The sequence below is a fragment of the Homarus americanus genome, unplaced genomic scaffold (assembly GCF_018991925.1).
Source record: "Homarus americanus isolate GMGI-L3 unplaced genomic scaffold, GMGI_Hamer_2.0 scaffold8813, whole genome shotgun sequence".
Classification (NCBI taxonomy): Eukaryota; Metazoa; Arthropoda; class Malacostraca; order Decapoda; family Nephropidae; genus Homarus; species Homarus americanus.
Window position 1 is genome coordinate 23362 of NW_024756451.1, and position 23889 is coordinate 47250.

Genomic DNA, 23889 nt, shown 5'->3' on the forward strand with positions numbered 1-23889 from the left:
GTTAGGAAGACTCGTGATGTTTGGACAAAGTAGAAAGATAGGACCATTTCCATTGTCATTTTCTATACCAGATAGAAATTTAGTGAAGGAGCTTGAAAAAACTGTGAAGTCGATGAAGTTGTGCCAACTAAGTGCAGATGATTGACACCAAGAGGATCACGACATACAAGGAGCTAGCTCTTACTGTGCTCAGCACAATTGTCAAAGGTGTAGAAGTCTCTTCACTCATTGACTGGGTTGTAGATACCTATTCAGATACCTCCATTAGGTTCACTGGTAACCAGAATTCTTTCAGAGACTCAAAAAGTAGACTATTTGTTCAAAAAGTCTTATTGCAGTCCTCAGTTCAAACAGGAACTGGCAGAATTGCTTGTAAAAACATAGCAGAAACCAATGTTTCCTAGAGAGTTGAACGAAACGTCACTTTATGTTACCAGTGGGAAGAACTGTGCCTGGCAGTAACAGGAGCAAGAAAGTGGCAGAAACAGTTGACGATCTGATCTGCACATATGTTGGTCACACAATATATATATATATATATATATATATATATATATATTTCATGTAGATCCACAATGAAAACGTGGATAAGATAAATCTTGATAAAATCACACGGGAAAAGGGAAACAACGGAGCACCTTAGCTTTCGTCTTTATTCAAGACATCTTCAGAGGCAACTGGATTACATGGAGGGTGACCTTAAAAACATGAGGTCAGGTCATAATGCTTTGAAAACCTTTGATCTAGATGTATGATAGTTATTTAATGGGTCCCTTATTTTTGACCTGACCTGACTAGTCACGTCACCCCCCCTTCTCTTAAGCTCCTCTACGTGTGTGTTGGTGTGGGGATTAGTGGATGACATCATTATGACCTGACCTCATGTTTTTAAGGTCACCCTGTATATTTAAGCCTCTCTCTGTCCATGTAATCCAGTTGCCTCTGAAGATGTCTTGAATAGCACAGCTATGCTCCGTTACTTCCTTTTCCCGTGATTTTATCAAGATATATAGAGAGTATATATATATATATATATATATATATATATATATATATATATATATATATATATATATATATATATATATATATATGTAACCGGTCGGAATTTACTGGACTTTAATTTCTCACTTGACTTGGGGTTTATTAAAGATTGTTAGATGGTACTGGCAGTGGTAGCGCCCCTTTGAGAAAAATCCCGAACCAGCACAAGAACCCTTAAATCTACTAAACAAAATGAATTGTCCGTGACCCGTGGAAGGATAGCGTCTGTGACTGGGATGAATGAGACACACTGTAAAATTTAGACACTTATATTCCCTCCAACACTACAAACACAATCAAATAATGGTACACCAATACGCGCACCTCTTAACTTGAACTTAAAACACTACTCTGGGGAATAAAAGTTATACATGATATAGAAATTATTAGAAACTCAGGCAACAATAAATTTGAAGTATTAAGAAATGTTGCTTGCACACATGAAACAGGCCTTAAGGGCTTTCAACAAAATAATATCCAGCACTGAGAAAATGGTATTCAAAAATAAGAAATTAATAACTCTACAATGAATAGGCCTTAAGGGCACTCAACAAAATTATATCACCCCAACAGATGCACACTTCCTAACCTAACTTAACCACTACTCTGGGGAACAAAGGTTATACATGAGATCGGAATTATGAAGAAAAATTAGATGCATTAAAAGAATCAAATCACAGTATCACTCTGGTTCCACTTAGTGACACAAACATTAAAAAAACAATACTATCAAAATTGTTTAAGAAATATTAAACTACACACGTCAAGATAATATCAGTAACTGAGAAATGGTGTTAACTACACCCAAATATATTGTCACTTATTGGTTTGTTACTGGGTCCACCAATACCCGTGAACCATGCTTCCTAACCTAACACACACACAGATTCCACCTGCACTCCGTAGTCGTTTAAGGCACAATCAACAGGCACCCGTAGTTTAAGGCCCAAATCAGCCTTTCTCAACCTTGGAGAGTGTACCTCTAACTCCACTGACTCTTGGCCCCAGTGTGCGGCCCTGTATCACTCAGCTGGCCTCACTTTACCCCCAGTACATCCATGAAACGGAAGGGAGTGAGCCAATCAGACCTTGTACAGTTGAGAGAAGCTTTAGCTTCCCGTTAGCAAGAGGGTTTCACTAAGCTGCTCGAGACATGTGGTGTTGTGAGCCGAGGTAGAGGAGAGCTGATGACCCCAACGATCGTCCCATCGTCAGCTGGGCACCCAGACGGCTAGATTCCCTCAAGAGATCCTTTGATACCCCGCTAAACAGTGACAGGCCTACACTGATCGGTCCAATGGCGACAATCGCCACCCTCAATCATCAACGGCAGTCTCAAACGGCAGTCAATCTCTCGCGGTCATCACTTTCTCAGTCAATTTCTCGCAGTCAAACTCCGGTCAAGTTGGTTCTGACGGAAACCCTGAAATGAACTCACTGTTAGCTCTTGTTAACTTTACCACTGCCCTATCTAACCCTGTCTGAGATCGAATGAGACTTACTTGTTATACTGCAATAGTGCAACACAGGTGACTAGGCCACGTGACTATTTCTGTGGACGGACGCGCAGGGATGTCCTGTAGGTCCAATCGCTTTCAAGTGACTGAGGACCAGCCAGCGTCGCGTCTCTCCAAGGCGCTAGCTTAGGCCTACGTGACATATTTTCCGCCTAACTAATAACTCCTTGGGACACCCGTGACATTATTCAGACTGATAAACGATCTATAATAATTTCAAATTCAATAATAGTCCCTTAACTTCATGAATCGCATCATTATTAATTCGGCAAATTACATTTAATATCCCTTAGGCCTAGTTCCACAACCTCTCGCGATGTGCAGGGAGCGCTCTCTTCCCTCGGACGACCTTGAAAGCTCAGTATTGCCAATTGCGCCGTGTTTGAAATTACTCTGAAATTTCTGAATATTACATATGTATATATATACATATATATATATATATATATATATATATATATATACATATATATATATATATATATATATACATATATATATATATATATATATATATATATATATATATATATATATATATATATATATATATATATATATATATATATATATATATATATATATATATATAAAATCAACGACCTAACCAGCCAGGACTCGAACCCTGGATCTAATGCGTGTGACCAAGGAACGCCACCAACCATGCCACAAGGACACTAAAAGCAATCCTAGACTGTGTTATATTTCACACAAAGCCTGTTTATGGAGCTGATGACACCGTGAACCTCCCATTGGGAATTGCCCGTGCCACTTATGTGTTTCATACCAGCTGGATTCGGAAAAATGCTACTCCCACCACATAAGTGGCATAGGAGCCAGGGGCACGGCGCCATCAGCTCGATGAATAGGCTTTGTGTGAAATATAACATAGGCTAGGATTGCTTTTAGTGTCCTTGTGGCATGGTTGTTGGCGTTCCATGGTCTCAAGCATTAGATCGAAGGTTCGAGTACTGTATATATATATATATATATATATATATATATATATATATATATATATATATATATATATATATATATATATATATATATATATATATATAAATATATATATATATATATATAAATATATATATATATAAATATATATATATAAATATATATAAATATATATATATAAATATATATAAATATATATATATAAATATATATAAATATATATATATAAATATATATATATAAATAAAAATAAATATATATATATAAATATATATATATATATATATATAAATATATATATAAATAAATATATATATATATAAATATATATATATATATATATATATATATATATATATATATATATATATATATATATATATTAACACCTGTACACCTACGTAACATATTAGAGCTTAATTTCTAAATTTACTAATGTAACTTCAGCCCGGACCCACCGTTGAGTTATTCACTATTAAAACAACTTTCTTGTTAGGTTATTTCAAGCTTCAGTGCTCGAGGTCTAATAAGTTATATGGATATGTGAGAGTTTACTGAAATATAGTGAGCCTACTCCATGCTTATGAGTTCCTAGTAAGAAGCACGAATGATTTTTTTAAATCTCATTTTGCTTAAACCAGGTCTTTTAAATACAGTAGCTAAGTGGTAGCTTTCCCGTCTCCCACACCGTAAGCCCGGGTTCATGCCTCACCGGTGCTGATAACATTGGCAGTATATTAAAGAGTTGGCATAGCTTCATCTTGAATATCGCTTCAAAAGCAACATATTATAATTCTTTATTATTTAAGAGTAAGTGCTCCTCTCTTGGTGCCTTCTACATGTGAATATTCGCATTAGTTTTACCGGTGTTTAATTCATGTGATGTAGATGCTTGATATCAACCAATCAGCCAAAAATTTTACCTTATTATATTCTGATGGAAACAGCAGATGTCATATTTGTCACGATATATAAAAACGTAACTATGTTTAGATGTTCTGTATTTTCTGTTGTGATATCCAGTCTGTACATGTGTGCAAGCAAGTCTTACGGAGATGAATATATCTGCTAATAAAGTGAATATAAATAAGAGTGTTTATGTGAAGAACCTTTACCATTTCCATCCAGGTTCAAAATGTTTCCTTCAAACCCTAGTATGTATAGGTGAGAGACCATCTACGACATATTATTTCTCACATCTCAGTTTCCAGGAACCAATCTACATGACATTTTGTATCCCATTGTACGTTTTATTCCTGACACAAATAAAGTAACACTTTACTGTGCTTCTACTAAGATGATATATCATGATGTCGTACTTCCCTGCGCTCCCCTGAACAGCATAATAATGTAGGAAGTTATCCCAGAACTTTTTGTCTGCCGGCTCCTAGTATACCTTGATGTTTCAAAGGCTTGATGCGGCATTAGAGTTAGAACCATTCACTAAGTCAACTATAGTTTAGTCGACTGGGATTCACAAGAGGAAACCTTCGAAAAAGAAAACAAAAATATTAACAAAATTCCTGATTTTTGGCAACATAAAGAAAATAATGCTTGAAGAGCATTACATAATGCATCTGCATTACATGTTAAGACTGGCTTGAATTTTGCAGTAACCTCTGAAAAACAGCCAGCATGAAATTATATTTCTTAAATAAAGATAACACGGAAATCAATTATAAACTTTTCATTGTCAGAAAACAAACACCCTAGTACCTTGCATTCGTGTTTAAAGTATAGTGTCAATAAGAGGTCTACAAATAAATTTAAGATAAAAGACTTAGATATTGAAATTTTGCATGATTTAACGACGGCGATTACCTCTACAGAGTCAGCCAAGAAAAGAAGCTTATGGGGGCTCCTCCATGTACAGAACGAAGATATAATGAAGTCTTTGAAAGATTACGATTGTTCCTACTTGAAAAAGTTCTGCAGGTGAAGTGTTCTGCAGGTCTATAAATCTCTGAGAAAGGAAGTACTTCTTATGTGTTTTGCATAAAGACTTGGCCAAGTGAATAGTGTCATGTTGGCTGTGTAATATTTAACATTGATGAAACAGTCAATAGTCCAGGAGCTATGACCACTTAACTTAAGATTTTTGGGTGCTTTTGGGGAAGAAATTTTTGTAGAATCCAAACATGTCTGTCACAGTTGCCGCAGATGGCAGTTTTGGTGAAAAATTTCCGTTTATATGACAAATGCGTTTTTCCTTATTTTGTGGTAGAGGAAACTTTATAGATAATTAATTTGTATTTTATAGACTACTTTTGTCTAGTCTCTAGTGAGTTGTTTTAGGGATGTAAAGTTGGCTCCTCTCCTGTGTTTACCACTTAGCGTTGTCAATCCTCTCTCTCTCCTTGAGGTGTGAACCCCGAACTACGAAGTGTGAAACTGAATCATTCACTAGGGAGCGGGAGGGAGAGTGGAGGAGTGTATCGGGGAGGTGTCTTTTTTGAGGTGGTGAGGAAGGAAAGTGTATATTAGTTTGAGAGAGATTACAATGCAGAATAACGCTTTGACAAAGGGGTTTCTTCAACTGAGTGTAATCGTCTAGCGCTAGCCAGATAAAAATACTACAGTAACAGTTACAATAGGAGGAGAGGGGGCATTTATGAAGAAATGAATTATGGACATGTTGGAATCTACATCGCATAGAAGCAACAAAGTTTTGTTTAACTCCTTCACTACGAGATGGCACTTCCCCAGTTGAATAAAATCGTCTGGCGGTAGCCAGGTTAAAATAGATAAGAAGAAATCTTAGTAAAGGGATTAGTTAGCAATCAAAGCGATCAGGAAGTGGGCACCACAAATTTATTGCAATACAAAGTTGATGTGAACAAAAATTGTTTAGTTGGCAGCTGTCCAGTATAGAATCAGCAAACCACATAGTTCAGTTGTGCCAATAATAATAATTCATAATAATAATAATAATAATAATAATAATAATAATAATAATAATAATAATAATAATAATAATAATAATAATAATAATAATAATAATAATAAAAATAATAATAATAATAATAATAATAATAATAATAATAATAATAATAATAATAATAATAATAACAATAATAATAATAATAATAATTAATAATAATAATAATAATAATAATAAATAATAATAAATAATAATAATAATAATAATAATAATAATAATAATAATAATAATAATAATAATAATAATAATAATAATAATAATAATAATAAAATAATAATAATAATAATAATAATAATAATAATAATAATAATAATTAATAATAATAATAATAATAAATAATAATAATAATAATAATAATAATAATAATAATAATAATAATAATAATAATAATAATAATAATAATAATAATAATAATAATAATAATAATAATAATAATAATATTAATAATAATTAATAATAATAATAATAATAATAATAAATAATAATAATAATAATAATAATGAATAATAATAATAATAATAAATAATAATAATAATAATAATAATAATAATAATAATAATAATAATAATAATAATAATAATAATAATAATAATAATAATAATAATAATAATAATAATAATAATAATAATAAATAATAATAATAATAAATAATAATAATAATAATAATAATAATAATAATAATAATAATAATAATAATAATAATAATAATAATAATAATAATAATAATAATAATGATGATGATGATGATGATAATAATAATAATAATAATAATAATAATAATAATAATAATAATAATAATAATAATAATAATGATGATGATGATGATGATAATAATAATAATAATAATAATAATAATAATAATAATAATAATAATAATAATAATAATAATAATTAATAATAATAATAATAATAATAATAAAAAATAATAAAATAATAACATAATAATATAATATAATAATAATAATATAATAATAATAATAATGTCCTTTTTACCCTTTAACTCACTGTTTGGTACAGCTACAGCTGAACTATGTGGTTTGCTGATTCTAAACCGGACATCTGCCAGCTGACCTTTTTTCACATCAAGTTTGTATTTCATTAAATATGTGATGCCCACTTCCAGATTGTTTTGATTTTAATTAATCACTTCCGTCCCTTGTCTTCTTATCTGTTTTATTCTGGCTACCGCCAGACGATTTTATTCGGCTTTATTCGGCAGGGAAAATTCCATATAGAAGTCAAAGGGTTAAACTAAACTTCGCTGTTTCTATAAGCCGTAGATTCAAACATATCCATAATCCATTTACTCATAAATGCCTCCTTTTGCAAAGGAACATCTTACTTAAAACATGAATTCATCCCCCTCTCATCCTATTGGAACTATTATTTTCATCTGGTTAGCGCTAGACGATTACACTCAGCTGTGGAAACTCCGTCACTCTTGTTTAAGCATTTTCCTGCATAGCAATCTCCCCCAACTGATATACTCTTTCTATCCTCACTCCCAGTTCTCCGTCTCTCCCCCGCAGAAAGACATCTACCCCGACCGACACACACCTTTGCTCTCCCTCCCGTTTACTAGTTAATGCTTCGAGTTCAGACTTCAGAGTTCTGGGTTCACACCTCGGGGAGAGAGAGGATTGACAACGCTAAGTGGTCAATGCATGAATTGAGCCAACTGCACATATCATCAGAAAGATATGTCTGTCCTATAGATAAACATGACTGGTTTCCATAGTAACTGCATTTGTATATACGAGTATTTAGGACATCTGACAAAATCTCACATAGCACATGATATTTTTATCATAAAAATATGAAACATAACTCAAATGTGATGACTTTTTTACTTCCTTTCTTGTCATTTTATTAGCAGATCATATACATTGTATTCCACAATTTGCATTCATCTGGATCACAGACTTCCACCTCTATGCCATCAATGTCATCCTCGTTGGCTGCTGACTGAGTTGCGAATGCACTCTGAGAAATGTCTTCTAGTATTTGGGCTTCTTCAAACTAAACAAATTTATATTTGCTATCGGTCATATCGAACTTCTATTAGTTGGATCAGCAATTACAGATAATCAGCTCGAGGATACTGTAGATGATCATTTTTCCAAATCATGGTATCATATTTTGTCTGTTTCGCCTTTTGAAGAAAACTTTAATTTAATGGTCGTAATGTGATTAAATCTGCACCTTTTAACATTACTGGCGGGTCAGACTACTTTGAGAGAGAATCATTATATCTTGTACACCCCTTTATCTACTTTGGGTCTAGGAAAAGACAGTGAAGGTGTTCTGGATTTATTTAATTATCATCTGATCATCATATTTCAGAACATCAAGAACCCATAACATAATGAATATGGTCATGAATACGGCATTGTTCTTGACATGGAACAATCTCCTGAAGGACTTAGTTGGCTTCCTAAATAAATCCGAGCCCTTCAGATAAACTGGCCATAAGTAACCTTCAGCATAACGGAGACTGGCGTGTCTTGTCTTCGCAAGTTTCTCCTGCAGGCGACACTGTTGTACCGCTCACGTGTTTACAGTTTAGACTGTAACGGAAAATATGGGAATTATGAGTGTCTCCTCGGCACCATATATCCTAAAAGTACCTCCCTGACACCATATATCCTAACAGTACCTCCTTGGTACCACATATCCTAACAGTACCTCCCTGGCACCATATATCCTAACAGTACCTCCCTGGCACATATAACCTAACAGTACCTCCCTGGTACCACATATCCTAACAGTACCTCCCTGGCACCATATATCCTAACAGTATCTCCCTGGTACAATATATCCTAACAGTATAACCGTGTCATCATATATCCTAACGTCAAAATCTTAACAGAGAGGAAGTTAAGAATTTCCTTTTTATCTCGGCAGTAAACAACTAGAAATTGGGTGTGTGACTAGATCGTCACAAGAAGTAGTGTTAATAGATAAAGATATTCTTCCTATATTATGATACTTATAGCTGCTTTCCACAGTAGGAAATATCTTTTCCGATGTGAAGATAATTGAGAGGGCCACGTTGGAGAACCTGAAATTAAAGGAAGAGCTGGCGAGGTTAAAAGGGGAGGCTGGACAGGGAAAGCCAGTGTCTAACGAAAACTCAAGCGAGTGGAAAGTTGTGAGGAGTGGGAGGACCAAGCTGGTGGTGAAGAAGTACACCAAGGATACGACAACAATGACAACAACATCTAAGTGTACCAACTCGTTCAGTCCCTTGATAGACGAATTGGACGATAGTACAGTCAGGGAAAGGGATGACAAGGAAGGTATAAAAACTTTAATTGTTGGTGACTCACAGGTAAGGTACTTGGACAGGGCCTTTTGTGGTAAAAACAAAAACAGGATGAGGGTGTGTTTGCCAGGAGCTGGGGTGGTGGATATAATTGACAGGATGGACAATATCTTGTCTGGTAATGGGAACAAACCCATTATCTACCTCAGTGCAGGAGGCAATGATATTGGCAGGTGTAGGAGCGAGGAGCTGCTTGATAAGTTTAAGGCAGCTATGGATCGTATTAGGTCTAAGGGAGGGATCCCTATCATATGCAGTGTCCTGCCTAGAAGGAGAGTTGGCCGTGAATGGTTGTCAAGGGCGGTTGGTGTCAACGACCGTCTTGACAGATATTGCAAGTCAATATCGGTCCCATTCATTGACAACTGGGACAACTTCTACGGCAGAAGGGACCTTTATGCTAGGGATGGGGTGTGCCTGTCACGAGATAGGGTGGTAACCCTGGCTGGGTCTCTAGAGAGGGCAGTTCAAAGGATATCGAAGTCTTTAAACTGCTAGGGGAACATATGGGCACGGGGTGGGGGAGACTGCAGTGGGAGCGGGTAAACAAAGTAAAAGATTACAGGGAAATAGTGTTAGGAATGATGACAAAACTAAATTAAACAGGGAGTTTAAAACTAAACGCGGTAAAGGGAGGACTCAGAACACGACTAACTTAAATGTCTACTATGCGAACAGTAGAAGTATGAGAAACAAAATGGATGATATTAGGGCCTTGGTATGTAGCGAAAAAATCGATATAATAGCATTCACTGAAACATGGATCAACCTAGACTCACGTGAGTTGCCGGTCGAATACCAAATTGCGGGATACAAATTGTTCCATACCGATAGGCAGACCAGGAAAGGAGGCGGAGTAGCAATCTATATTAGGGATAATCTGAAGTGTGAAATAAATAAGGAAATAAAAACTGAGCGGAATACAGAAACAATTTGGATAGAATTAAGCGACGGTAGGGAAAATTTAATCACAGGAGTAATATATAGACCTCCCAATCTTGATAGAGTCAATGAGCGACTTATCTGGGATGAAATGCGCAGGGCTTCCATTCACAACAAAGTCTGTATAGTCGGCCACTTTAACCTTGGCCAAATAGATTGGACTGACCTTACCGGTAACTCAGAATCAGAGGATTTTCTCGAGACGATCCAGGACTGTTTCCTAAGTCAACATATAACCGAACCCACACGGGGTAATAATATACTAGATTTAGTTCTGTCGAACAGAGAAAACCTCATTAGCAATGTCGAGGTAGGGAACGAACTTGCAAACAGCGATCACAAAGAAATTAGATTCCAGTTAGATTTTCAGGGCAGACGTAAGGAAAATTCCTCTAAAGTACTAGATTTCAGAAGGGCAAATTTTGACAGTTTAAAGAGGCAGCTGAGAGAGGGAGTGTCGCGCTTGGCCGTGAACCTGACAGATGACTCCGACCTGATAACGAGATCTGTGGTTGCCGAGTTCCACGACAATTTAAATAATGAGTTACTTAATGCACAAAGGCAGAACATACCATACAAAAAACTCAGATCAGACAACAATGACCCTAAATGGATAAATAATTATTTAAAGAACATCATTGGCCAAAGGAAGGCTATAGGTAGAAGGATAAATCGTGGCGAAATTTACCTCCAGGATTATTATAAGATATTGGCGAGTAGGGTTAAAACCGAGATAAGGAAAGCCAAGAGGAATAATGAGGTAAGGATAGCAAGGGAGGCGAAGACAAACCCCAAAGGATTCTACCAAATGTATCACACTAAAACACGAGAAAAGATTGGACCAATACGGTCAGATATCGGCGAGCTAACTGATAACGACGGAGAAATGAGCAATAATCTGAATAAATATTTTTCAACAGTTTTCACCACCGAAAATTTAATCATGATACCCAAGGCACCGACTCTATTCAGAGATAGTGAAGAAAACAAATTAAGCGAGATAGTAGTGACTAGTAACGATGTTAGTAAGCAAATAGACAAACTAAAGCCTAATAGGTCACCTGGTCCCGATGAGATATTTGCCAGAGTATTAGAGGAATGTAAGGAAGAGCTTAGTATGCCGTTAGCAAAGTTGCTTAACATGTCCTTAAAAACAGGTGTAGTACCAGAATCCTGGAGGATAGCGAATGTAATACCGATTTTCAAGAAGGGGGATAGATCACTATCCTCTAACTACCGCCCAATCAGTCTAACATCAATAGTAGGCAAATTACTGGAAGCAATCATTTCAAACTCTATTCGAAATCACCTGGAGAAGCACAGATTGATCAATGATTCCCAGCATGGCTTCACAAGAGGACGTTCTTGTCTAACTAATCTATTAACATTCTTTTCATCAGTTTTCGAATCGGTGGACGAGGGGCACAATTATGATGTGGTATATCTCGACTTTAGCAAAGCCTTCGACAGAGTCCCCCACGAAAGACTTATTAGAAAGGTAGAAGCACATGGCATCAAAGGTAACATCCTTAAATGGATTAGGGCGTGGTTGCAGGACAGGAAACAGCGAGTGAGCATTAATGGCACTAAGTCCCATTGGAGCAACGTCACAAGTGGAGTTCCCCAAGGCTCAGTACTTGGACCATTATTATTTATTATATACATAAACGACATAGATATCGGCATAGACAACAACATAAGTAAATTTGCTGATGACACTAAAATAGGACGTGTTATTAAATCTGACGAGGACTCCGCAAAACTACAGGAAGATCTAAACAAATTTTTCGAATGGTCTGAAAAATGGCAGATGAAATTCAACGTGGACAAATGTAAAGTACTCAGTATAGGAGATGTAAACAGGGAAACCAGATACCACATGAACAACGATGCCATAGAGAAATCCGACTGCGAGAGAGATTTAGGAGTAATGATAAGCAGGTACCTTAAGCCAAGTAAACAATGTGTTTTTGTTCATAACAAGGCTAATAAAGTACTTGGGTTCATACAAAGGAGTGTTAGTTACAAGACTAGCGAGGTCATCCTAAAACTGTATCTTGCGCTTGTGAGACCACACCTGGATTAAGCAGTTCAGTTCTGGTCACCGTATTACAGAATGGATATAGAATCATTGGAAAGAATTCAGAGGAGAATGACAAGACTAATCCTGGGCATTAGGAGCCTTGAGTATAGAAACAGGTTAAAGCATCTTAATTTGCACTCCCTCGAGAGACGTAGAGCGAGGGGCGACCTGATAGAGGTGTATAAGTGGAAGTCAGGGCTAAACAAAGGGGACATTATAAAGGTACTCAAACTATCCAACCAGGAGCGAACTCGTAACAATGGTTTTAAATTAGACAAATTTAGATTTAGGCGTGAAATCGGTAAACACTGGTTTGGAAACAGAGTAGTGGATGAATGGAACAAGTTACCAATTATCATCATTAACTCGAATATGCTGAATAGCTTCAAACATAGGTTGGATGCTTATATGAGCAATAGGGGTTGGGTGTAAACGGGACTGCCCAGTATGGGCCAATAGGCCCGCTGCAGTTTCCTCCATTCTTATGTTCTTATGTTCTTATGTACTGTGCCAGATATTTTACTCGGTCAGGAATGTATCGTTTCTCAGACTTATCCCTCGTCCTGGCTCCTACATGTGGTTGTGGGATACCAGAACTAAGTCAGCAGTCAGCCACTTTTCTTAAAAGCGAGACATGCTCCACCAACTCAACTTAGTCTTATCATGACCTGCTGACACTGAAATTTCAGTTAATTTGACAGTTCCGTTAAATGAATATTTTCGTAATCATCTCACTGTATTGATCGTACACTATCTAGAAGAAAAAAATAAAATCTTAAATTTCAACTTTAAGCCATGATCCTTACCTTAGCATGGATGGCAAGGACACCGTCCTCCTCCATGGTGGTGATCTCAATGTAAGCGGTGCCGTCACCGTTCACCGTCACGGTCTTGCCCGTACATGACCCGCCCTCTTTGGAGCCCGAGATGACGTCACAGTATGTACCGGCAGACAAACATGTCTAAGGAAAGAAAGAGAAATCGTCAGAAGCGAGTTTCCTTTCTTCAGCATCTTGTGTTGACCAAGTCCATGCACAACTTGCCCGTAACGATACAAATTCACTCAATACCAATATTATTATTCGTCAGGAAGAAGAAGCTCTGTATTGTAAATATTACACCAGTGACAAACATGAGTGTTAGTGACTACCTCACCTGTAGAGTTTCTTTAAGGTCGTAGCCGTCGTTGTTGATGGTTATAAAGCCTCTGTCACCTCTGCAGAAAGCGATCTGATTGTTGCCGTTGTCCCACCAGTCATTCATGTCAGTGCCTGGGGGAGAGAAAGTACCATTGGAACAGTGGCTGGCAGAAAGAAAGTAATATGAGGGCAGTGGCTTGGGGAGAGAAAGTACTATTGGGACAGCGGGTGACGGAAAGAAAGGATTATCAGGACAGTCGCGGTGGGACAATGGCTTGGGAGAGAAAGTACTATTAAGATAATAACTGGGGGAGAGAAGTATTATTAGTAGAGTACCTGGGGAAAGGGAAGTACCATTAAGACAGTGACTGGGGGAGAGACAGAACTATTAGGACAGTGGGTGTGGGAGCTGAAGTACTGCTAGGACAGTGACTGGTTGAAAGGAAGAACTGTTCGGACAGTGTCTGGGAGAGAGGCAGTTCTATTAGGACAGTGGCTGAAGGAAAGAAGTACTGGTACGACAGTGGTTGAGCGAAAGGAAGTACTATTAGGACAGTGGTTTGGGGAGAGGAAGTACTGTTAGGACACTGTCCGAGAGAAAGGGAGTACTGTTAGGACAGTGGCTGGGGAGAGGAAATACTGTTAGGACAGTGTCCGGGAGAGAGAAAGGACTAATTGGGAAGTGGATGGGCAAGAGGAAGTACTGTTAGGACAGTGTCTGGGAGATAGGAAGTACTATTATGAAAGTGGGTGGGTGTAATGATTGTTTATCAGTCCATACCTTACAGCCCAAAGAAGAACAGCACATATAGAAGTGTCCGGAAGCGCAGGTGTACACCCACGTTAGCTGACCCACCCTACAGTAACCAGTGAGATTAAGGCCTGACCCAATAGAGGTCACGGTCACAATGAACCTGATTTCTCACCGCCACGTGATTAGTCAAACCAGCGTCATGCCCATGTTAACTCATGAAACTACACTCCAGCCCGCACCTGTTCAAACACAGCTGTCTCGACACACCCAGATTAGTGTTAATTAGTGACGACATCTGCCGGTCTGACATCGCCAATATAAGGGCCGACAGCTCCTTCCCAGATGGAGAGAAACATCACGCTTGGAGCACATCATGCCCAGAGAGGAGAGAGCAGATGAAAGTTGCAATGGAAAAAATACATCCACAGAACACAACAGAAGCACCTCAGAGCACATTCGTGTGGGGTCAACAGCGGCAGAAAACAGTTAACTGAACACCCACCCCGCCCCAACTGCCAGAGGATTCCTTCCCAGCACTTCCCCCACCAGGCTACAGGACAAAATTGAAGACACCGGGACAAAATCAGTCCATGCAGGAAACCATGACAAATCAGTGGACTCCACAACCACAGCTCCAGAGCTGTATAGCAGTAAAAGCACAAAACACTCCAGTATTGGTGGAAAACACCATATTGCCTGGGACACTTCAACCTCCTCAGGCGACTACCCAACTGAATACACCCCAGCCTGCTAATCTACAAGCGGCATTCACAGAAGAACAAATAAAACAGATGATCACCATTATGATAGTGAACTTCTCTACTATAATAAAAAAAACAAGATGCCAGCACCGAAAATATAATAAATGCAGTTATGACACAGCTCACAGAAAAGATGCGGGAAGACCAGACCCCCAAAACTCCACAACAACAAGTGGAACAGACGACGCCCTGAGTCAGATATCAGACAAGAAGAACAACTTGCCATCCGAGAGATCACTCAAAACCGTAAAACTCAAGCCCCTTGCAACAGATCACGAGGAATAGAACAACAAGCACAGACCGTCAGCAAACACTCGATCACAGGCAAGAGTGATAGAACCTTGAAGAGAGCAGTAAAAACTCCCAAGATACCTTAAAAAACAAGCGGAATTCCACCTCATGCTCCTCCCTTAGAGCAGGTGCCCAAGAAACAGCCATCAATGAGCACACCATTCCTAACGGACGGGGAGGAGAGCGACTCAACCATGAACGCCGAGAGCAACTACAGCACCAGCGACGAGGAGATAATGATAGACTAGCCCCACCTCCTTGTCATTTCAAGATAACACAGTGGAATGTACAAGGCCTGTCCAACAAACGGCATACTTTACAAGCAGCAGCCATAGCTAAAAATATTGATGTCTTCATTCTGCAAGAAACCCTGATGTCCAAAGATAAACAATTCCGCTTGCCTGGATACCAACAGTACTCTGCAGCAGAAAGGCCCAACTCCCATGGCAGCATGATTCTCCTCAGGGCGACCATCCCCAGGTCAGAAGTAGAGCCAGTTCACTGTGGAGATGGAGTAGAGGCACAAGCTGTTCGGATACACCTGGCAAACGACAGTCTTGTAGTATACATTATCTATAAACCGCCTACCAAACGACTAGAAGCCGGTGAACTACTGACACAAGCAACGCAGGAACTTGTGCTTATTGCTGGGGACTTCAATGCGCACCATCCAACGATCAATCCGACCACAACAATGAACCAGGATGGTCATCACCTAGTGGAACTGCTGACTGATGTTTCAGAAAAAACGCTCATTAATACTGGGGAACCAACACACATACTGAGAGGAGCATTGGACTTCACATTCGTCTCTACTGAGCTCGTTCCAGTAGCTCAGTGGGAGGTAGATGGTGAACTGACCAGTGACCACTTTGCAACGACAACTACTTTGAGGATGGAGCTACTCCCTCCTCCCCCACGTCCGCCACCCAGATGAAATATCAAGAAAGCAAATTGGAAATTATATCAAGATGAACTCCAAAAATGGTATTCGAACTATGAACCAACTAAACCAGGACCTCACTGATGCCATACAACAAGCAGCAGAGAAAGCAATACCAAAAACAAACCTTACAAATAGACACCACAAAGACTACTGGTTCATCATTGACGAAGTCAGAGAACTGAATCACAGAATCAACACATTCAGAAGACATATCTGACAGTACCCTTCCCCTAAGAGAGTGAAACTGTTGAGAGCTGTCGTCCAATATGCTCGAGAAATTACTCAGAAAAATGGGGAAGACAAATGGCTCGAGTGGTGCGCAACCGTTAATGCACACACCAGCCTGAGTGAACTTTGAAGAAAACTCAGGATAGCAACAGAAAAACTGCCCAGAGCTCCAGCCCACAACCAGCCACTACAGGAAGCAAATCGCTTGGCAGAGCACTTTGCAGAACGCTCGTCATCAGATCAACTACCTCCTGAAGTAAGACTTCATCTACAGCAAGTACAACTGGAGCGAGAAGTAGTAGTTAGACATGCAATTGAACAAGCTGACACTACAGACTGTCTGTTTACTATAGAAGAAATCAGAAGGGCCAGGAAAACAAGCAAAGACACCACCCCTGGCAGTGATGGTATAACCTATTCATTGCTCAGCAAAGCAGGACTTGCTGGTGAACTTGTTCGCCTAACAGTTATCAACGCATCATGGTCAGCAGGCAAACTCCCGGCAGCTTGGAAAAGAGCAAACATTGTTCCTATTCCCAAATCCAATGATCCCCAGAATTTCAGACCAATATCACTAACAGCATGCATCGGCAAAACCGCCGAAAGGATGGCCGTTACACGACTCCTGTGGAAAACTGGACCACTTCAGATTCACCAAAGGTGTCAACACTGCATAGGCCATTGTAACCACTCTGGCCCGGAGAGGTGTCAAGGGATGCCTACTGGCTTGGATTGCTGACTATCTCCAAAACAGAACAGCAAGAGTTACCTGTCAAGGACAAGTCTCACATTACCAAAGACTGGAAAATGGCACACCACAAGGAGGAGTTCTTCGTCCAACTCTCTTTAACATCCTCGTGGAAAACTTGTGTCGGCTCCCCTTTCAAGAGAGTACCAAACTGCTATGCTATGCTGATGACTTAGCACTGATAGTAAAAGGCAGAAACCAGATAACTAAAGTCCAAAGAGCACTAGACCTCATCAGTGAAGAATGTATGATTCTCGGGCTCAAGATATCAATCCCAAAATCGAAAGCCATGAGGACTGGACACAATGAGCCGGTGACACAACTGCAAATACAAGGTATTGCCCTATAATGGGTCAATGTTTACAAATACTTGGGCATCTTAATTGACAAAGGCCTCAAATTTAACAATGAGATAAACTATCTAAGAGACCGAATGGGCAAGATAGCCAACATGATGAGAGCCATGACAGGACCCGAGGTGGGTGCGGGACATGTAGTCCTAAGAACGCTATATATAGTACACGTCATTCGATCATTAACAGACTATATGACACCGGCTCTTAACACACTGTCTGAGTGGCAGTGGAAGAAATTGGAGGTGCCCAGAATAACGCTATGAGAGTCATTGTCAAGGCACCTATGTGGACAAAAATTGAAAACTTACACATGGAGACAGGTCTCACATCTCTCCAAAACAGGACGGAACGATTAACAGCGTGCTTTGCAACAAATCTAATTACCAGGGCTCGGGAAAGTGACATCAAGAATTGACTCTTACGAGCACTGAACCTTAACAGAGATGTCTTTAACAAGAAAACATGGCTATTGTGCGCATCTGACGCTGTAAATCGACTGGAACTGAGAGACACAATCCTCAGCCAAGGACCTGATACAATGATTCCAGACTACAGCACCCAGCACCGTGAGAGTCCCCGCCAGCAGTCTTCAATATTCTACAAACTGGGACAAGAAAGGCTGACTGTAACCCACATGAGCTCCGACAGGTAGCAGAGAGAAACATGAAGGCTCTAACACCACACAATAGTACAGTGTATTACACAGACGGTTCCGTAGAGCCCACCAGTACGAAGGCAGGAGCAGCCTTCACCATAGAAGGAGGTAACACGTCCCTTTGAAGAGCCTCAGATGGATGCTCTACTCTGCAAGTTGAGCTAGCTGCCATACTTGAAGCCCTAAGACACGCTTCCATAAACAGTCAACAAGGCGTTGTAATACACACTGACTCACGATGTGCTATATAACCACTGCAATGCAGAGAGCGTAGAGACAACATTCATCTCATAACATCCGTTGTTGGCCTACTGCAAGGGTTAAAACTACAAGTTCGGCAAGTTATCATTAACTGGGTGCCCAGTCAGATCGGAATCCCAGGGAATGAACGAGCTGATGCTGCTGCCAAGGCTGCGTTAGGACAGCGAAACATTGAGATGAACATCCCGCCCAGTCAGGAGTAGATAAAGAAGACCACAATAACACAAACTGCCCAGTGGAAAATAGAGAAACAGAAGATTAACACCAGTATCACGATCGGCCAGGTGATACTATCTGGTCACGAATTATGAGAGATCACCACTCATGAAGGATATAACAAGAAGGGAAGAAGCCATCTTCCACCGTGCAAGACCTGCGACAGAGTAGCAGAAACTCACTGCAGCACTGCCTCATAGAGTGCCCTGGAACACAATTAGCTAGGAGAAACATACAACCCCCTATCACAGCAGAGAAGGTTGCCAAAATGCTAACCACGAACCACTATCAAGAAACCCTACAGTTTCTTACCGAGCATCCACCCCCACCCTAGTTGTGGAGATGTACAGTTAACTAAAAAGATGCTGGTGTTTTATCCCAGCAGTGGGTGGACCAGCATTTTAGCTTAAGTTCCGCGTAGGTAATATTCCTACAAATCATTAAAAACAAAAAAACAAAAATAAAATCCTTCCCAGAGATAGACAGGGAGATTCAGAATTCAGAGGAAGATGGGGTCATGCTCGTCACTAGTCCAGGTCGGGAGGGAGACTTCCCTCCCCAGCACAGAGTCCCCAGCTAGCATAGTCTACCACAGGAGACAGAGTCCAGCAACCGCTGGGACCAGTCTCTTCAGCAGCATCTGCAGACAGATTCCTTAGCCGCTGGGCTTCCCTCAGGTCACACGTGAGTCATTGTCAGAGCAATCCATAGGGTGAGTTACTTACGGTGAGAAGTGTATTCATTTCATGTTTGTGTCCGGGAGTCATTGTCTAGTAACTTCGATATAACGATTTATTAATGTGTCCATGCCATTGAGTTAACTAATAAATAGCTGTACTTAGAATTGGTATTTAGAAAATTTCCCCTAAGAATATAATACAGCTAAATAACTAATCGGCCACGCTACCAACTTTCCCCACTTTACAACTGTAAATTTTTACTATTACTAATAATTTTTACTTTACTTCTGAGTTTACCATCATTACATGGGCGAGAGGAAGTATTGTTAGGTCAGTGGCTGGGGGAAAGGTAGTACTATTAGGACAGTGACTGGAGGAGAGGAAGTGTTGTTAGGACAGTGTCCGGGAGAGAGAAAGGACTAATAGGGCAGTGGATGGGCGAGGGGAAGTACTGTTAGGACAGTGTCTGGAAGATAGGAAGTACTATTAGAAAAGTGGCTGGGCGAGAGGAAGTATTTTTAGGACAGTGGCTGGGGTAAACGTAGTATTATTAGGACAGTGGCTGGATGAGAGGAAGTACTGTTAGGACAGAGAGGAAGTACTATTAGGGCAGTGGTTGGGAGAGAGGAAGTACTGTTAGGACAGTGGCTGGTTGAGAGGAAGTACTATTAGGACAGTGTCTGGGAGAGAGGAAGTACTATTAGGGCAGTGGTTGGGAGAGAGGAATTACTATTAGGACAGTGGCTGGTGGAGAGGAAGTACTATTAGGACTGTGGCTGGAGGAGAAAAGTACTGTTGGGGCAGTGGCTGGGGGGGGGGGGCAGCTAGTCATCAAAGAACAGAGAGAGAAGTACAACAGCCAGGTGGAGGAGAAGAATGGCTCGACATTACACTATGTCAGTGACAGGAACTACACAATGTTGCACCAAATAGTTTATGCCGATCTTAACAGAGAGAAGGTAGTCAAGGACACATACGTGACGTAACATACCGTGAGCAACATTACGGAACTCGACCATGTTGTAGGTCTGCCTCCAACGGTGTTCACAGATCCAGCCGTTGCCACAGCTGTTGTCAGCGTTGAAGGTGGGTCCTACGATATTGTAGGAGTCGTCGTGGGGCGGGCCGACCCAGTCGTTCTCGTCATGACCATTAACCCAGTGTTGTTCCCAGTAGTAGGAGGACATTACACGAGTGAAGCCGTAGGGCCACGCCAACATGTATGCTGTGGCCATCTGCCGCACACACGGAAATCTCAGCTTACAATTTTATTCATCCATTCCAGCCCCTGCCTTCTAACTCTACTACCCTAAGCTTTACTAATTAATAGCTGTACTATTATTCCCCCAGACTCATTGTATGGTCAATGTGTCTCACTGTAGTGGCATTTTTATTTTTATTTTTTTTGTTCAGTTTCAACAGTAAGAGCAGCAATATATGCATACTGAATAATGGATATAACTATATTAATTAACTGTCATATTTTCGTTATTAATTATACTCCTAGCATTAAAAATTCGTAGTTTAAATTATATAGAAAGGAGTAAATGCGTTTGTTATTTTTTAAAGAATTCTCTTTCCATCATTATTGTGTATTCATGTCAGTCTTATCAAAAAGTATGAGCTCCTTAAACCATCACGATCTTGCTGACCTATAATACTTAGGGCCCGTGTCCACTTGAGAGCAAAGTGCTGTCGAAAGTGCTGTCGACAGCGTTACTATCAAGTGGACATGGCTCTGAGAGTAACTGTCAGATAGTTTGTGTTTACTGTCGGACAGCTACGTCAACTCTCAGTTATACGAACCAGGTTCGTAGTCCGACAGCGCTCTCGAGAGGTGTAGCATGGATTTGAATGCAATTTCATCAATATATTAATAGGTCTAATTCAAACGTCAAGCGTATTCCCTCTGAAATGTCATGTTCAAGGCCAACAGATGGATATGGTAGATATTATCTGTCGGGAAGACTCTCGACAGCTGAAACTCGCAGAAGTTTGCTCGCATGCGTGTTGAATAGATCCTAAGTTTTGCCCTTTACCTTGTACAACTTAGAGTCACGGAAGGTGAGGATCATGTCGCCACCGCCACCGCTGCCTCGCTGGTTGTCGTGGTTGTCGATGAAGACGAGTACGTTTCCTCGGTCAAGCATGCCCCAGTCCTCGCCGAAGTTGACCAGCCACTTGAGCTGGTTATGGCCGCGGAACGCCTCGCCCAGGAATTTGCCATATCTAAACTCAGTCACACGACCATTACCGACGTATTCCTGACTTGTGACGGCTTCTCCTCCTAAGGGATGGACACATTACTTTATTAACAGATAATAATGGCTAACTGTTGCGGTGCCAGGATGACACAATGCTATGAACACAAAATAAATATATAATTTTCCTTGTATATCACTGTTATAGATAATCCCACCCAAGATTCGAACGTGACAGACTGGGCTCCGCTTCAAAAGACCAGTCCAAGACGTTAGCAATTCTAATGCCAGCCAAGAAAACTTATACATATCTAATGGAGAACTCTATCTACCGAAGACATATTATTTCACTGTACACACCTAAGCACGTAACTTACCTTTGCTGTAATGTACTGATTCATTTACAAGCATCTTTGAAATTTAAGCTTTAAATTTTCTCCATAAAATATGAATGACGTGAAACAACATAATATTGCTCAGGAACATCGATCATTATTTCTAAAGAGAGAGACGGCAGGGCCGGATTCAGGAGTGGGCAAAGTGTACAGCTGCCCAGGGACCTCCACAATCTGGGGGCCTCCACATATTACAGTATTTTATTTATTTGTTTATTCATTTGGATTATTTTTATTTTCATTGTTAAAATTCGTGTTTATCTATTCCATCACGTAAAACTATGTTCAGCAAGAAGCGTGATAGAAATTAGGCTAGCTACTCCTTGAAATTCATGAATACCTGGTTTTCCTATGAACCGTATATTTTATTTAATGTTAATTTAATAATTAAAAAATAAATATTTTTTTTTCTCTCATGAATGCCAACAGTTCAATTCACACGCCATGCCCCCTGAACTCCCAGATGTTTAGGCTCGCTTCACTCGCCACCTCACACTCTTGTATGAGGCCTCCCAGCGGATTTAGACCTGTGAGGCCCATGGCAGCCTCTTAGGAGCCCCCCCTCATTATAACTACCCAAGAGGTGGGGTAACAAAAAATTGTTAGAAAATTTTAAGCCATATGCAGTTATATTAAAAATATTAAAATATACGGTTCATAGGAAAACCAGGAAGTTTTACGTGATTGAATAGATAAACATGATAAAAATGTGGGAGGTAGCTGCCCGCTGCCCACTCCTAAAGAAGAAGCTGCCCATGGGCCTCCACAGGACTAAATCCGGCACTGAAAGACGGTGTATATGGGGGGTGGAAACAGGCTGAAGGTGACCGGGAGAAGCAGTAATACGTCCCGAGACGATACTCAACTTTACAATTATGGTACCTGAAGGACACGAAACTTTTTCTTTTTTCTTTTTTACGGGAGTAGCCCACCAGTGCACAGGTCAATACCCACATCAGGGCCTGGGCGAAAATATAATAATAATAATAATAATAATAATAATAATAATAATAATAATAATAATAATAATAATAATAATAATAATAATAATAATAATAATAATAATATGTTAATAAATAAAAAAAATCAATATCGACAAACGATATATTTGATTTGCCGCTTAGCAGCTACTTTATTGTACCCACTCATCCTGTGAGCGGTAGCGCAAAGGATTACAGGTAGGGTTTAAGGGTCATAACAATTAACGGTTGTCAGGATATTATGGCACCGAAAGTTACACAACCATTTACATTATTTGTTTAGTTCTATACATAGGGTAACTTATTCACAAATGCACGTATATATATAGTATGAAGTGTTGCCAAAGTAAAAGAAACGATTGAAACCCTCAAATTGTGTGTAAATGATGTCCAGAGGGTTCTATCATGTGAAACATTTAATTTTTAGTTATATCATTTAAAAATCTCGGGATGTGACAGTACAGAA

The 23889-nt window shown here is 39.4% G+C and overlaps 1 protein-coding gene across 1 annotated transcript; it reads right to left on the reverse strand.

Moving 5' to 3' along the window:
• Positions 1 to 8758: 8758 nt before the first annotated feature.
• Positions 8759 to 22150, reverse strand: LOC121856841 (alpha-amylase-like; the record flags this gene model as incomplete). The annotated part of the gene is made up of 5 exons (XM_042352584.1): positions 8759 to 9029; positions 13619 to 13774; positions 13968 to 14083; positions 20839 to 21082; positions 21887 to 22150. Coding segments are annotated over 5 exons (792 nt in total), but the record flags the coding sequence as incomplete, so codon positions are not given.
• Between the last annotated feature and the right edge of the window lie 1739 nt (positions 22151 to 23889).